Genomic DNA, 15,955 nt, shown 5'->3' with positions numbered 1-15,955 from the left:
ATAGATTTGAACACATTTTAACGTTTTAAATAATTTTGTGCCAAACTGACGGTCCTGGGGGCCAAATCCAGCCAGAGGGCCGCATAAACAGAACCTTCAAGATAAGTTTATCATATGAATCAAAGCAGTTTTTATCAGTGTGCCAAATCACATCAATCAGTCCCTCTAGTTTTTTATTCTAATTTTGTAAAACCCAACAGATCCTCATTTTTTGGCACTACGTAATGCGTTATTGAGATTATTGTGGTGGATGTCAAAAAATTTGGGTTAAAGTGATGCCAATTCCCACCTGCAGGGGGCAGTATGTTTTACTACTGCATTTATACATTGGTGAATTTATAGTTGATATGGCGAGCAGCAAAGTCACTGCAAAATTTCTTCAAATGTTCTTAATTATTTCCACAAAAACAATCATGAAATCCTGAGGACTGATCAGGTTGAAGGAATGCAGACATGTTTATTTGAACAGTTTATGGATTTTATTAACAGGCCCTTTGAACCCTGAGACCTGCTGGAAATTTTCATGAGGTCAAAGGTCAGATACAGAAGTGCTGAGAACCAAACTGGATTCGTCCCAGAAATCCGGCACCAGAATATGACCAGACAGTAGAGAGAATTCGCTGAGGGTCAACATTCAGGGGAATTTATTTGCAAATTGAACCAGAACCAAAGAGACGGATATGTTCTGATCAGCTTCGTCAGAGGGAACCAGGAGAGGTCCGCTTCTGGTTCCGGTGGAGGTTTGTGCTGGAGATCCAAATCGGGAGACAAAATGTTTCAGAAAAAAGCAGAAAATTAGAAATAAAACGTTATGTGTTTAAATCTGAACCTGAGGTTCTGATTTAAAACCGAACCGATACGGATTCTGGGCGGGTCAGTGGGTGGACAGGGTGGTTGCTATGGTAACCGCTATCCTCACGTGTCAGTCGGTCAAGCAGATGTTAGTGGAAACAGCGAGTCTGATTGGTCAGTGGGAACCAATCAGGTGCGAGCGTGGCAAGCATTCGCTATATAAATGATGACATCATCAGTTCGCATAAAGCTTCACTCCGAACCCACAGCTGGTGTTTAAGTGACGGGTCTGAGTTTAAAAAAGGGGTTCTGCTGGTTCGGTTTCGGGTCGGCCCTACTTGGTGCTGGTCCAGGCCCGGTCGGAGTGCGGGGAGGGGGCGCAGAGCTCGGAGTCAGAGTCGGACTCCCCCTGGGCGATGTAGGGCCGGCCGGCGGCGCGGCGGGCGGAGCCTCCGCCGCTGCCGCCGGCAGGCTGCTCCCCCGGCCCGGCGGACGGGTAGAACCCGTTGTTCAGAAAGTCCAGGTTCTCCCGGGACTGGGAAATGGAGAAACCGCTGAAGGAGCGCTCCAGCTCCTCATGGTCCACCGACGGGATGGACACCGAGGTGTCGCTGTCGGGCTTCGCCTCGTCCCCATTCCGCTCCGGTCCGGCCCGGTCCCCGGCGCTGTGCCGGCTGGGTCGGTGCCCGCCGTGTCTCTCCCCGGCTGGAGGGGGGGGCAGGCGGACCAGCGAAGCGTCGCCCACCGGGCTCGGGGTGTTGCCATGGCTACGCTGTGGAGGGGGAGGGGCCTGCTGGTGGAGCTGGGAGCTGATTGGCTGCCAGGAGGTGGAGGGCGGACAGATGGGGGCGGTGTAGTTCCTGTGTCCCGTGGAGCTGCTGGAGCGGACCATCTTGGTCACAAAGCGGGTCCTCTCCATGTGGTCGCCAGGCAACACCCTGCAGACAAAACAACAAAAGGAAATTTAGCTGAGATCCGGTACCCAGATTCCCAGCATCACACAACCAGTTAGGCAGTTCCTACATTTACCCAGTTACATTGGCTTGAGTAAGTTTCTTGGAAAAAAAACAAAAAACGTTTAGACTGTGTTTACATGAGACCGTTGCCTCATCCATCCATCCATCCATCCATCCATCCATCCATCCATCCATCCATCCATCCATCCATTTTCTAACATCTTGTCCCTACTGGGGTCAGGGGTCAGGAGGAGCTGCTGCCTCTCCAACTAATGTTCCAGGTGAGAGACGGGGTCACCTGGACAGGTCAGTCTGTCGCAGGGCAACACAGAGACAGACAGGACAAACAACCATGCGCGCACACACACACACACACACACACACACACACACGCCTTCATACTTGAAAACACATCATATAAAACCAAATGGCAACGACCATTTCAGATTTAAACATTCTTTCTAAAAAAAACAACTTAACTATTCGTCTCTAAATAATAATACACTAACAAATTGGTATAACTACTATCAACAGAACACATATATACCGAGGTCAGAGGGAAAAACACAAAACCACCGTAAAATAAAAGCTAAAAGAAAAAAAAAATCAAACGTGGAGTTTATAGCAGATTAAATTCTGATTGAAAAACGTTTTAATGCAGCGGCTGTGTCAATGTTTTTCAAAGATTTACAAAATAATAGAAACTAATTTTTTAATGCTTTTTCAATAGGAAGAGATTTTCTAAAACCACATGTATGAATGTAAAATGTGGTTGTTTTTTATGTTAATTTCCACATGTAGATGGTACCGCCAAGACACATTGAGTCAGTTGTAGTTCCCATGCCAGGCCACCAAATGGCGCTGTGATTTTAGCATGTTATTGAACACACATGACCTTTTGACCCTTAGCTTCCACTAACCAGTAGCCCGTCTCTGGAGAATCAATGCAGAAATGGTGTTAAACTGAACAGGTTAAGTCGTCCAATGCAGCACAATGCTGTCTACAAGAAAAAAAATATTTATTTTTTATCTTTTTTCACTCGATATGATCACCCAACATTTAAAAAACTGTACGTCATAAAAGCATTCACCACTTGAATCTTTTCACTTTACAACCATAAACTTCAGTATATTGAATTCTTGGTAGGTCAGTGAAAAGAAATGATGCAGTATTTAAAATAATTTACAAATATAGATCTGGAAAGTGTGGCATGCAAAGTCCAAACCATTTATTACCAGTTGTGCATCTTTACCAGCTTTGCATGGCTACAGACAGAAATATGTAATTGTTTTATTAGTAAAACAGCTGTAGTCAGACTGAATGAACAGTAACTGGGAATGTTACGTCTGGGCTTTAGCTAGGCCATTCCAACATGAAAATCATTTATTTTAAACCATCAATTGTAGCTCTGGCTTGTTGGGAGTGGTCATTATTTTGGAAGTCGTTAGCCTGTAGCTGCTTTTCATTCAGAATTTTCCTGTTTTTGATTTAATTTACCTTTCCATCAACTTTATCTTCCCGCAGCATGAAGCTGCCACTGCAGCATCTTACAGAATGGAGGAGGTGATGTGATTTAATCAGAGCCTCCATGCACTGATTAAAAGTTTCAGTCCCCAGACTGTTAGAAAAGCTTGCTTCATTACATACTCACTGCAGGATCTTGGAGAGGGACTGGTTCTTCTCCTGCAGGTCCACTGGACTGTGGTACGGCGGCGCCGGGTCCGGTTCCTTCGACCCAAAGTAGGCATCCGTCTCTGCCTGAGGGATTCCCATTCGCTGAATGTAGATGTTCACCAGAAAGTCCAGCTTCCTCTCCATGGACAGGACCTGCAGGACATCAGAGTTTAGACCAAATTTAGACCTTCATTAGTTCAGTTCCAGACCGGCATCAGGACAGAGAGGCAGGTCTTACTGGTGGTTACTGGTAAACATGGCTTAACTACCATGTTTAAAATCCAGAAAACCAGCGAAAGCTGCCAGCGCTAAGGGCAACAGATAGAAAGAGGCTTTCAGCTAATTCTGGTGCGTTTACAAAAATGTAATTAATGTACATTGTTCCTTAATAAATAAAGTGAGTGTAATTAAAGTAGCAGCAGAGTGGAGGGCAACATCACAAGCGCTTCACCTGCTTCTCCACCTTCCCCAGACGTCCCATCATGCTCGGGTCTTCAGGTATCTCCTCGCCACCTGATTTGGGACGGTCCTTGTCTGCAATGGGGGTTCCTCTTCCCACGATCTGATCCACCCTGCCAGAACCAGACAGAACCCGGTCATAGCTGATTGAGAGTCGGAGCGGAGAGGCGCCGAGGCCCGGAGCCTTACCGGGCCTGGAGGTTCTTGATGCGGGCCAGCATGTCCAGATGTCCAGCCGAGTACTGCTCGATCACGTCCATGACGTCGTAGGGTCGGAGGCTCTCCTTGAACTTCCTCTTGGATACCATGAAGCGCATGATGCTGCCAGAGACAAGCAAGTGTCACCACAGCTGGACTCGGACCGGGTTCTGCTGGTTCTGGTCTGGCAGCACAGGCCCACAACAGGGCATGTTGTCTGGACCGGTCACAGCCAGGAACTGAACTGGATCTAGTCAAGTCCAGTGGTTCTGTTCTTTCAGAGCAGAACCTACAACCACATTTCCACTGGTCAACAACATCAATAAAAACAGAACATGTTGATTTGTAAATCCTTTTGCTCATATGTTCAGTCGAATTCACTAAAAAGACAAGCTGTATCATATTCAAACGGATAAACTTATAAATAATAATCACTCGTTTGGATTTTGATCAATCTTAAGTCCAGAACTTTGTAACTTTTGAAACTCAGAAATTGTCAAATCTTTTCAGAAATTTACGAGAATAATCTTTTTTGACCAGACAGTTATTTTCAACTTGTCAAACTCAGAAATGTCCAAGTTGTTTTCTAGAAAATTCTGCAAAAAGCAACTCCTCTTCATTTCTCTAACTACAACGTCCTTAAATTGAATTGAACATGAAGTAGAACCCAGACAGAACCAGAACCTTGAAACACCGACGCTGGTCAGAACAGATCTGGGATCTGAATCCTCAGAGAGTAAAACTGAAACCTGGCCGTAAAGAGCAACAGCAATAAAATAATAAAATAACGATAATAATAATAAAGCAGGCTGCAGGTAAACAGGACAGAACAGTGAAATAATGACGCTGAGTGACGTGACTGTTCTTACCCAACAGCTGATGATGACCTTTGACCCTGGCGTGAGCATAAATAAAACATAAGTAAATAAAATAATGTGAAGAAAATCATGACTTAGTGCATAAAACAGCAAATGAGGAGTGAGAAGCGATGGATGGTGGCGGCGCAGCAGACAGCCTCTGATGGACGGACTCCTACCAGATGGCCCTGATGGTGACCTTTAACCCCGGCGTCAGGTCCTGCGGGACGAACTCGCAGTGGCAGCTCTTGTTGTCGTCCACCATGTCTTCACCTGGCAGGCTGGCGTCTGAAACAAAAGCAGAGGTCAGAGGTCATTTAGTCCCACCCATCAGCGAACGCTGCTGCAGCTTCCTGAGAGACTTGATCATGTGACAGGAAGTCCAGAGGAATGAAACAGCTTCCTTCCTGTGAGCGTGAGTGTGAGCGCTGACCTGGGGAACTCTTGTGTCTGAACTCTTCATCCTGCATCTCTATCAGCACTACAGGAGGAAGAGGAGAGGAAACAGCTTCATCAGAGGAAGAGGAGAGGAAACAGCCTCAGAGAAAGGGAGGAACAGTTCATCAGAGGAAGGAGAGGAGCTTAACAGGAAGGAACAGCTTCATCAGAGGAAGAGGAAACGCTCATGAGGAAGAGGAAGGAAACAGCTTCATCAGAGGAAGAGGAAGGAACGCTTCATCAAGAGAAATAGTTCATCAGAGGAAGAGAGAGGAAACGCTGTTAGAGGAAAGAGGAAACAGCTTCATCAGAGGAAGAGGAGAGGAAACAGCTTCATCAGAGGAAGAGGAGAGGAAACAGCTTCATCAGAGGAAGAGGAGAGGAAACAGCTTCACCAGAGGAAGAGGAGAGGAAACAGCTTCATCAGAGGAAGAGGAGAGGAAACAGCTTATCAGAGGAGCTGAGAGGAAAACAGCTTCACCAGAGGAAGAGGAGAGGAAACAGCTTCATCAGAGGAAGAAGAAACAGCTTCAGAAGAAGAAGAGGAGAGGAAACAGCATCAGAGGAAGAGGAAACAGCTTCATCAGAGGGAGAGGAGAGGAAACAGCTTCATCAGAGGAAGAAGAAGAGGAAACAGCTTCATCAGAGCAGCAACAGATCTGTGTTTCTGCCAACCAATCAGAAACAGCATCATAGAGGTTCAGGATCGGGTCAGATTGGTACCGATTGTGCCTGATCGGGTCGGGATTCTGCACAGTGTTTGTAAGTTGTCGATATCTTACCTACCAGAAACATTTTATGATCAAAAAGCTGAACACCTGAAGTCCTCAGAGGAAACATCTCAGTGTTTCACTGTAAAGACGGTTTGTAGTTTGTTTTGTTGCAACCTGAAGAGTGAAATAAACTTCAGTGGAGTTTGAAAACAAAATGTGTGTTTAGGTTTATGTCTGGTTGAGCGATGTGTGTGACCAGTTGATTTATTTTTTATTTTTTGGGGGGGATTTTATTGTAATCCATGGGGGGCCCAGAAAATCTTTGGGAACCACTGACACACGGGGAGGTCTCCGACCAGAACCAGCTGTTTGGACCTCACCTTCAACTGGAAACTAAGCTGGTATTCACAAGGACAGAAGAAAACCACCAGAAACCCGAACCAGCCGATGCCCAAACCAGACAGTGTCCAGAGGAACCTGGAGATGTTCCTGCAGCCGCTGCTGCCCCCTGCTGGCCTGGAGCAGCAGATCCGCTGTAGGACTTGAGGTCAGCCGAGTTTAATGTTTTGAAGCTAAATGCAGCCAACATGGATGGAGACCAGGAGGTCCCAACAGGCCGGGTCCGACTGTGTGACCAGTTCAAACTGGTTCTGACCTTTGACCCCTGATGATGACAGCTGATCTGTTTCCTCTGCAAACCTTCTCCCACTTTCATCCAAATTAATCAACTTTATCTGCTTTTTATTAAGTCGGTGCTGGAAATGTACGTCATCTGAACCAGAACAGAACTGCCTGAACTTCAGGTATGAGGCGTCCTTTTACAGTTACACTGTAAAAAACTAACATCAATATTTTGATTTCTCATAGAGAAAAATGTATGTGTTCATTTTTCATGGTCATATTTTCTCCATGTTATTCATGAATAAATAATATTAAATATCAGAGTTAAAAACTAAACATCACCATTTAAATCTTTAGACCAATAACTATTTAACTTGCAAATTAAACATTAAGTAGTTAGGAAGCAAAATATTTAGTATCCAAACTGAACATTTAGTAACAAACAAAATATTAATTTTCAAATTAAACATTTAAATTTCAGATTCAAATATTTATTTTTAAAACAATTTTTTTTTAGCTTGTTAACTAAATATTTAGCTATAAGACAAAATTTTTAGGTTGCTAGTTAAATATTTAACTCGGAACTAAATGTTTAGGTCCAGGCTAAATATGTAACTAATATGCAAACTGGCATGCTAACAGAAGGAAGTGGAATATCAAAGTAAAAGCTGTTTAAAATATTTAGTTTGGAACGTTGTCATTTATAAATTAATGAAATATGATGAAAATATGACTTTGAAAAATGAACACACATTATTTCTCCATGAGAGGCTCAATAAATGAAAATATTTCTGTAAACTTTTCACTGTGTAATTTTGCAGACGGTGACTGTGGGATAATCTGGTGTGCTGGGACGCAGCTGTCGCCCCCCGGTGGCCACACGGTGCGCAGCAGTTTGAGGTCAACCTGCCTCACCTTCAGAGTTCTGGCGGGACGCCGCTCCTCGGATCTTGAAGGCCTGCCGGGTCCGGCTGCGTTCCCCAAAGCTCCAGCTCTTCGGAACCTTACTGGGACTATCATCCAGACTGGGCTCCATACTGGGAGACCGGCGCAGCGCCTGGACGCCCCCCTGGGTGCTGGGGCCCACTGCCACGCCGGGCGCCACGCTGCCAGGAGGAACCACTGCAGACAGCAGAGCAGACCTGCATGACGCTCTGACAAAAAACACACTGAAAAGTGTGGCATGTCACTTTAATCATTCAAAACATAAAGTCAGTGGTGGGACTTAGCAACTGCTTTGTTACTGTACAGTTTTTATGTATCTGTACTCAAAGGACCAGTATTATATAAAATCAACTTTTTCATCTTTCATCACGTTTGAATGTTTTTCCCTTATTAATAATCAGGGCCGTGCAGAGACCTTTAGGGGGCGGGGCCTCAAAGTTTAAAAAACGACACATTGAACAAGATCTTGAAACACTGTACAACAACAACTCATATTAATCAAGAATCTAATGTTTAACCAGATTATTCTACATCACTGTCATCATGTGGGGCCCCGCCTCCGAGGCGAAGCTCCTCCTCAGAGCTGCAGGTTCTAAAGATTACAGAGCAGCTCCCTCAGGTCCTGGTTCTGGTTCTGGTTCTGTTTCTAGTTCTAGTTCTGGTTCTGGTTCTGTTTCTAGTTCTAGTTCCGGTTCCGGTTCTAGTTCTGGTTCTGTTTCTAGTTCTAGTTCTGGTTCTGGTTCTGGTTCTAGTTCTAATTCTAGTTCTGGTTCTGGTTCTAGTTCTGGTTCTGTTTCTAGTTCTAGTTCTGGTTCTGGTTCTGGTTCTGGTTCTAGTTCTAGTTCTGGTTCTGGTTCTAGTTCTAGTTCTAGTTCTGGTTCTAGTTCTGGTTCTGTTTCTAGTTCTAGTTCTGGTTCTGGTTCTGGTTCTGGTACTGGTACCCACCGTGCTGAGGAGAACTCTTCCCTTTGGTTCCGGAGCTCCGTGGAGACGAGAAGACTCTCTCTTTCAAACTGACCTTCTGGCTGCAGAGACAGAAAGACTCCAGTCAGACCTCAAACATGGCCGACAAACATGGCCGGCCATGTTTGTCGGCCATGTTTGTTGCTTCATGGCAACCACGATGCAACAAACATGATGTCCATGATGCGGTTGTCATGGCACCTCTCATGGTGGGACAGACTCCACCCCAGTAAAGCTGCAGCTCTCAGCAGCAGGGGGCGCCGCTGCAGATCCACAGACTCCATTTGAGATCAATAAAGTATTTTTGAATGAAATCGACCCGAGACTAAAGGAACCAGAACCTGAAGACCCTGGTTCAGATGAGACAGCAGGTATCTGAGCAGTTCTGGTGGAACTGACCCGGTCTGGACAGGATGACCAGAACCAGAACCAGAACCTGCTTCAGATATCTGGTTCTGAAGCGTTTGGACTGACCTCGGTGACTGCTCCGGCTGGACGTCCTTCCTGCAGACAGACAGAGTTATCGGTCAATTAAATGAGGCAAAACATTATGACCACTTCCTGTTTCTGTTTGGGTCGGGGAAATTCTGGTTCTGTTCTGAACTCCTGGTTGTTTTAAGGAGCATTTATCACATAAAGTCCATTTTTTAGGCCTTAAATATTTCATTTTTCATTTAATTCACTAAATAATATATAAAAATTAAAAAACACAAAAACGTTGTTCATTGTTGTGTTTTGTGGATTTTTGTGTTATTTGGGTCCTTTGTGTTCTTTGGGTTTTTTGGGTCGCTCTTCATAAACTTTTCTTCATTTAGTTTAGTTTACTAAAAGGATGCGTCAAAGTAAAAGCCACTGAAATGTTATTAAATCAAAATGTCCATATTTACTTCAGAATGGAGTATTTGACCGACCAGAGTTTTTCTCGGTGGGTGGAGCTGATCTGATGGATGAACTACCAACCTGAACGAAAGTCCAGATTTGTTCTTGAGGTTCCTCAGCAGGTCCAGCTGGTTCAGAGGAGGAATCAGCCTGCAGACAAGCAGACGGGTGAGGCGGCTGCAGGCGGAGCGCTGGCGGCGTGGGGGCGGAGCCTCACCTGTACATGGGGACAGACACCGTCCTCTCGTAGTAGTCCCAGGTGGAGGTCAGGTCGGTCCGGCTCAAGTTGGTGGCGTAGACCCGCCAGGCGGCCTGCAGACACTCTGAATGAGAAACCTCAAACTAAAACAACGTCTGCAAGCTCTAGATCTATAAAGGTCTAGATAAAGCAGCCGAAGCTTGTGAGTCTCACCTTCACTCATTCAGCCAATCACAGAGAAGCTGTGATGTCAGAGCTTACCTGAATGAGTCCAGCTGCAGGGTTCCGTCTTTTCTCAAAGTGTTTCTGTCGGTGCTGCTCCTGAACCTTCAGAGCGAATCCAGAGCCAAGAATTCCCTGGAGAGAGACAGACAGCTGAGTCCAGGTGAGTCCAGCTGAGTCCAGCTGAGTCCAGGTGAGTCCAGGTGAGTCCATGTGAATCCAGCTGAGTCCAGGTGAGTCCAGGTGAGTCCAGCTGAGACCAACTGAGTCCAGGTGAGTCCAGCAGAGTCCAGGTGAGTCCAGGTGATCTCAGGTAAACCATAAAATGACTCACAGCTGGCAGAGCGAAGAAGGAAACTCCAATCAGAGTAAAGGTTGCAGCCAGCAGGCGTCCATTCCAGGTGACAGGGAACTTGTCTCCGTATCCGATGGTCGTCAACGTGATCTGAGGAGACATCAGGAAACATGTCAGACTGTCCTGTTGCCTGTAGACGACAGCATCATCAGATGAAGATCAGGAGGAGATCAGAGGACACCTGCTGGGATCTCTGCACTACACCTGGCCTCACCTGTGATGTGCTGTAGTTATAACTATGATGTCTCCATGGTAACCCAGATCTATCAAAGTAGAGCTTGGTTCTGATGTTCTCTGATGCTCTCCACAAACATGAAGCTGACCAAAACCAGAACCAGAACCAGTCTCTGGCTGTGTGTGGTGTAATCTCACCAGTCCCCACCAGAGGGCGTCAGCGTACGTCTCAAACTGATCGTTGTCTTCTTTCTCTGCCAGGTAGACCAGGAAGCTGGCCAGGATGAGACACAGGAAGCCGATGTACCAGGCAGTGATGAGTTCCTGTGGAGAAACCAGACCGTTCACACCGACGTACATCCAACCGTTCATCCAACCGTTCATCCATCCATCCTACTGGGTGAGTAACGTTTCAAATATTTGCTTCAGTCATCAGAAACCAAAGAGTCTCTGAAACAGACTGGAAGAAACTTCTGCAGAGCTGATCAATACTTCTGATCAATAAGAGGAAGATCAGTGACATCGGATGTTTGAAAGACGAAACCAGCAGCAACACACACACACACACACGCATGCGCATGCCCACACACACACACACACAGTAAAGTCTTTCCTCCTTATATTTGTTTCTTCTTCTCTGTTTCCAAAGGGTCAGGCGACCTTAAGATGCCCCGCCCACCTCCAACCAGAAAGGAGGTGGTTGGACGTTTCTGACCAATCGGATCAGTTTTCATCACCAGAACCATCAAGTCTCAGCAGAACTGCTGGCTTATTTTAGGTTTGGTTCAGAGTGACGTTATCTGTTCTCAAGAGCTCCGTGACCCCTGACCCCTGACCCCTGACCTTGCTGTGCGCGTAGACCACCGATCCCAGCAGCTTCCAGGTTCCTCCACGTCGATCCATCCGGATCATCCGCAGAATCTGCAGGAAGCGCAGCGACCTGATGGCAGACGTGGCGAAGACGTTTCCTTGAGTCCCAGCAGCCAGGACGGAGATGGAGGCGATGAGCACCATGATGTCTGCAGAAAGGTCAAAGGTCAACCACAGAAGATTCTCTGAACTGAGGACAAACATCTCCGATGGTTTTTACAGAAACTTTATCCCGAAGCAGCAGGTTCATTTGAGATGATTAATCAATTAATTGCATAGAAACATTCATATTAATTTAGCCACAATATAGAATGCAAATAAACAGTTTAATTTATCTTAAAATAAGAAAGTAAACATTTTATTGCTTAAAATGTAATAACATAACATTCCTTTAGTGTTTACTTGATCAATTGTAATTAACCAATTAATAATTGGACAGCAGAAGATGTTTAATGGGGGATCTGAACAGAATTTGAAGCTGAATCTGCCACATGAGTTTTGGGTTGAAAATATTTACAAAGAGTTTTTCTTTTAAGTTATTTGTAAATGTTTATAATTTTTGTTCAGTTTCAGTTTAATTGCTGCTCTGAATAAATAGTTCTTTCAGCAAAAATTTTTTCGAGTCTTTGTACTCCATTTACCGATTAAACAATGACTAAATTAGTTGACAAATAATTCAATAATCGATTAATTGGGATTAATTTGATTAGTTCAATTAATCACACAGACCTAGGTCAGACCTCACTGTGATGCTGGTTCCATTGATAATCTTTTAACCGGTTCTGAACAACCTGATCTCATCTCTTTCTGTGGTTTCTATTTCCTCTGGTTGAGTGATGAAGATGAAGATGATGAAAGCAGCAGATGGAGACTCACCGATGACGCAGAACGGTTTTCTGGCGAACTTCAGCCGTCCTCTCCATCCTCGGTAACGGCAGCAGCATCCTGCAGCCCAGATCCTGACCATGTACTCCACCCCAAACACCACGATGGTCACCACTTCCTGCACGGTTAATATCGCTCATTCAGCTGAGCGGCATGGCGGAGCAACACCAACAGCTGTTAGCAGATAACTGCAGCAGAACCAGAACCAGCAGGTTGATCCAGCAGCAGCAGATCCTGCAGAAGCCTGGACATTCTTCTAATGTGCACTGCGCCTCGAAATGTTCTGGATAGGGATGCAAACAACTAACTGTTCTGGTGTTTACCAGGATGTAGAGGGCGTCCTCTGAGCTCTTCTCATACTCTCTGATGGTGGAGAACACGGACAGAACCAGGCAGGAGAACACCAGCAGGAACCTGGACACAGAACGCCAACAAACCCATCACAGCTGAGATCAGCTGGTCAGAACTTTGAGATCTAACTCCAGCTGGGATCGCTGAGCAGCCATAAAAACCCTTCAATAACATTAAAACTAAATAATAAATTCATGAAGCAGCAGCATTAGCTGACAGCTCTGTGTGTGGGGGGGAGAGGTGCACGCGTGTGTGTGTGTAGTTACACATAGGCGTGGTAGATGAAGGCCCATCCGCGAGGTCTCTCCAGAACGTTGTAGAGGAAGTTCTGCAGCCTCCTGTAGAGGGCGTTTCTTTTCGGCGGTCTCTTTCCTCCAGAGACGCTGCTGCGCTGACGCCGAGGGCCTTCGTCCCCACCTGGAGGCCACAAACAGCGGCCATGTTCCCCTCATTACGTTCAAAAGGTGACCAACAGAAACTGACTGACCACCAAGATGTCCAGAAGCTAAAGCTTTCAGCTGAACTAACACCAAACACTGGGGCTGGTTGATGCTGGTGGACAGGGGTTTGGTATTTCCTGACTTTGGCTGAAATCAGAGAACATTTCTCTGATCGAAGCCATCAGAACTCATCAAGACTCTGAACGGGGAGTTTTCTGATCCTGAAAGTTATCATCTGCACCAGATTCACTTCAAAGCCTCCATAACTCTTCAGTGTCAGAACCTGGACAGCAGATGCATTGAGTTCAGGTCAGATGTGGCAATGATTTGATTTACTCTGTGATTTACTGTGAGTAATATTGAGTATGTCTGCACCAAGTGGTCAGGACAGTCAGCAGCACAGCCTTCAGATTTATAAACAGTAAAAGATGGAAAATATTTGGTTACCATGACCACTGTGTGGATGAGCAAAACCTTTTCCAGCTGAACAGAAACTGAAGTTATCTCTACACAATCTAGAGTTATAGATCTAGTTATACACCCAGAGCACACCTTCAGTTATTCCATCTGAAAACCAGAGATCAGGCTGACCTCTGACCTCCAGAGCCACATAAAGCCGGTTCCAGAGTGGGCCTTCTAGCAGCTGCAGAACATTTCCAGGACCAGAGGACTAAAGTCTCAGATCAGAGAAACTCATCCAGGCTTTAGTTTCTCTTTAGTGGCTTTGATTCCTGCAGCAGCAGTCTTCACAGGTCTGATTGACAACCCAACGGTCCAGAACGCTGCTGCTGGAGTTCTGACTAGAACCAGGAGGATTAGAGACACCACCCGGTTCTACACCACCCAGTTCTGCATTCCTTCACTGAGACTTTAAACTGCTGGTAGTTTATAAATCACTGAATGGATTAAAGATCTGCTGCTGCTGCTGGATCAACCTGCTGGTTCTGGTTCTGCTCTGCATCCAGAACCAGAACCAAACATGGAGAAGCAGCATTCAGCTTCTATGCATCACAGATCTGGAACAAACTTCCAGAAAATTGACAAACAGCTGAAACACTGAGATCCTTTTAGGCTAAAAACCAGCTGGTTAGAATTGATTAATAATAACTGGAATATTGATTATCATGCCAGATCATATTGATTATCATGCCGGATCATATTGATTATCATGCCGGATCATATTGATTATCATGCCGGATCATAACTTCTTTACTTCTCTTTATTTTGCCACATTGATGTGATGTTTTATTTTATTCATTGTTTTGGCTTTGGTTAATTGGTTGGTTAACAATAATAATTGATTAATAATTTTGTTGTTTTTATGCAAAGCACTTTCAAATGTTTTATATAAAGAAACTTGAGTAGCTCCATAAAGACTCTGATCCGGTTCTGACCCACTAGAACCTCAGTCTGATGTTCCTCATCTTTTCCTTTTCGGCCTCTCCAGTAAACAGTAAACATCTCTAACCGAACCCTTCGGTCCGGTGACATCTGGATCAGAACCACCTTACCTGTCCTGCTAATTTCCAAACACCTCACCGATCTCGCGCACGCGGTCATTCTGTGTGCGCGTGCGCGTGGATGAGCTCACCTGCGATGAGCAGAGCTCCGTCCCTGCTGGACTCCGTCCCTCCGGACTCCAGTCCCACGAAGCCCACCTTCAGCTTCTTCTGCTCGGCCTGCGCTCCGGGGAACACCCCGCCGTTGCGGGACTTCTGCACCATGGCGGGGCCGCGCACCGAGCTGCGGAGCTACAGCTTGGCCGCGGGCGGAGCTGCGAGGCGGGGCGCGGGCTGCGGGAGCATCGCTGCTGGAAGATGGAGGAGAAAAACCCGCAGAGAGGGAGAGAAGCGCCGCAGACTGGCTGATCAGCAGATCTTCATCCTCTGCGTCGTGAAGCAACGGGATGACGTCACAGATCCAAAGCGATTCAGAGGGACTGTTATTGATTATAGATGTTTGATCGTCAGTCTGAGCAGGACTGAACCATCTGAAGGTGGTTACCATGGGAACCGCAGTGGAGGAGGATGGGCTGCTTTCTGATTGGCTGCTTTATGTTTGTTTATTTATGGATAATTCTGCTGAATCAAATCCAGAGACCGAACAGGTCCAGGTGGGATCCGGTCATCATCCAGACCAGCCGAACCGGGCTCAGCTCGGTCCGGTTCGGTTCAAGCAGAAGCGAACTGATCAGGAGGATGATCACAGATTAACAAACAGAACATAACAAGTGAGCGCTGCTGTTTGCAAAAACCTGAATAACAAAAGAAAGAAAGCTTTAAGAGTAAAATACTTGATTAACTCCTGCAACCGGATCAAGTCTCAACTCAACATCCTGACCCAAAAGATGAACTGATCCTAAAATAAATAATTATCAGGGAATTATTTCCTGCGACAGACTGGCGACCTGTCCAGGGTGACCCCGCCTCTCGCCTGGAGCTGGTGATGGGCACCAGCAACCCTCCAGACCCCAGTAGGGACAAATGGTGAACAGAAAATGGATGGATGGAATTATTTCCAACACCTTTACTGCATTTTTTTTTACAAGTTCGTATGATCCAGTCTATAGAGACGATCTTCGATGTGCACAAAGATCACGGTTTTCAGCACGCTTCAATCAAGAACATAAATAACTTTGGTCAGCAGGGAATAAGGAAAATTATTTGATTTCTTATGTTCTAAAACTGGAGTGTTGAGAATTGACTGATTTATTTTATTTTAATAAAATATTAAGGAAGCACAGCTACTTTGGTCATTTTATCATTTACACACTGAATGAAAAACAAAATATCCTTTTTAAAATAAATTAAGGTCACCTCATCAGGCAGCAGTGTGCGGTCAGGACTACAGGTAAGGCACTGCCTCACCTGTAATCAGGAGAACAGGTACAGTAACTAAAATAGATTTGTATGCTTAAGTTTTCTATGAATTAGGGTTTTTTATATTGGCAATAATATTGTTAT

General features: G+C 45.5%; 1 protein-coding gene across 1 annotated transcript; it reads right to left on the bottom strand.

Moving 5' to 3' along the window:
- Positions 1-842: 842 nt before the first annotated feature.
- On the bottom strand, positions 843-15,697 carry LOC116709914 (potassium voltage-gated channel subfamily KQT member 2-like). The gene is given in 20 exon segments (XM_032548630.1): positions 843-1,171; positions 1,173-1,730; positions 3,401-3,576; positions 3,875-3,995; positions 4,072-4,203; positions 5,117-5,225; positions 5,371-5,418; positions 7,625-7,831; positions 8,600-8,679; positions 9,092-9,121; positions 9,578-9,646; positions 9,714-9,808; positions 9,957-10,052; positions 10,252-10,362; positions 10,645-10,770; positions 11,290-11,465; positions 12,193-12,319; positions 12,525-12,615; positions 12,819-12,969; positions 14,584-15,697. Coding segments are annotated over 20 exon segments (2,739 nt in total). The 5' UTR covers positions 14,717-15,697; the 3' UTR covers positions 843-1,068.
- Between the last annotated feature and the right edge of the window lie 258 nt (positions 15,698-15,955).

The sequence above is a fragment of the Xiphophorus hellerii genome, chromosome 20, assembly GCF_003331165.1.
Source record: "Xiphophorus hellerii strain 12219 chromosome 20, Xiphophorus_hellerii-4.1, whole genome shotgun sequence".
In the NCBI taxonomy this organism is placed as follows: Eukaryota; Metazoa; Chordata; class Actinopteri; order Cyprinodontiformes; family Poeciliidae; genus Xiphophorus; species Xiphophorus hellerii.
Note: the sequence above shows the minus strand (reverse complement) of the source record. Positions and strands in the feature narration are given on the sequence as shown.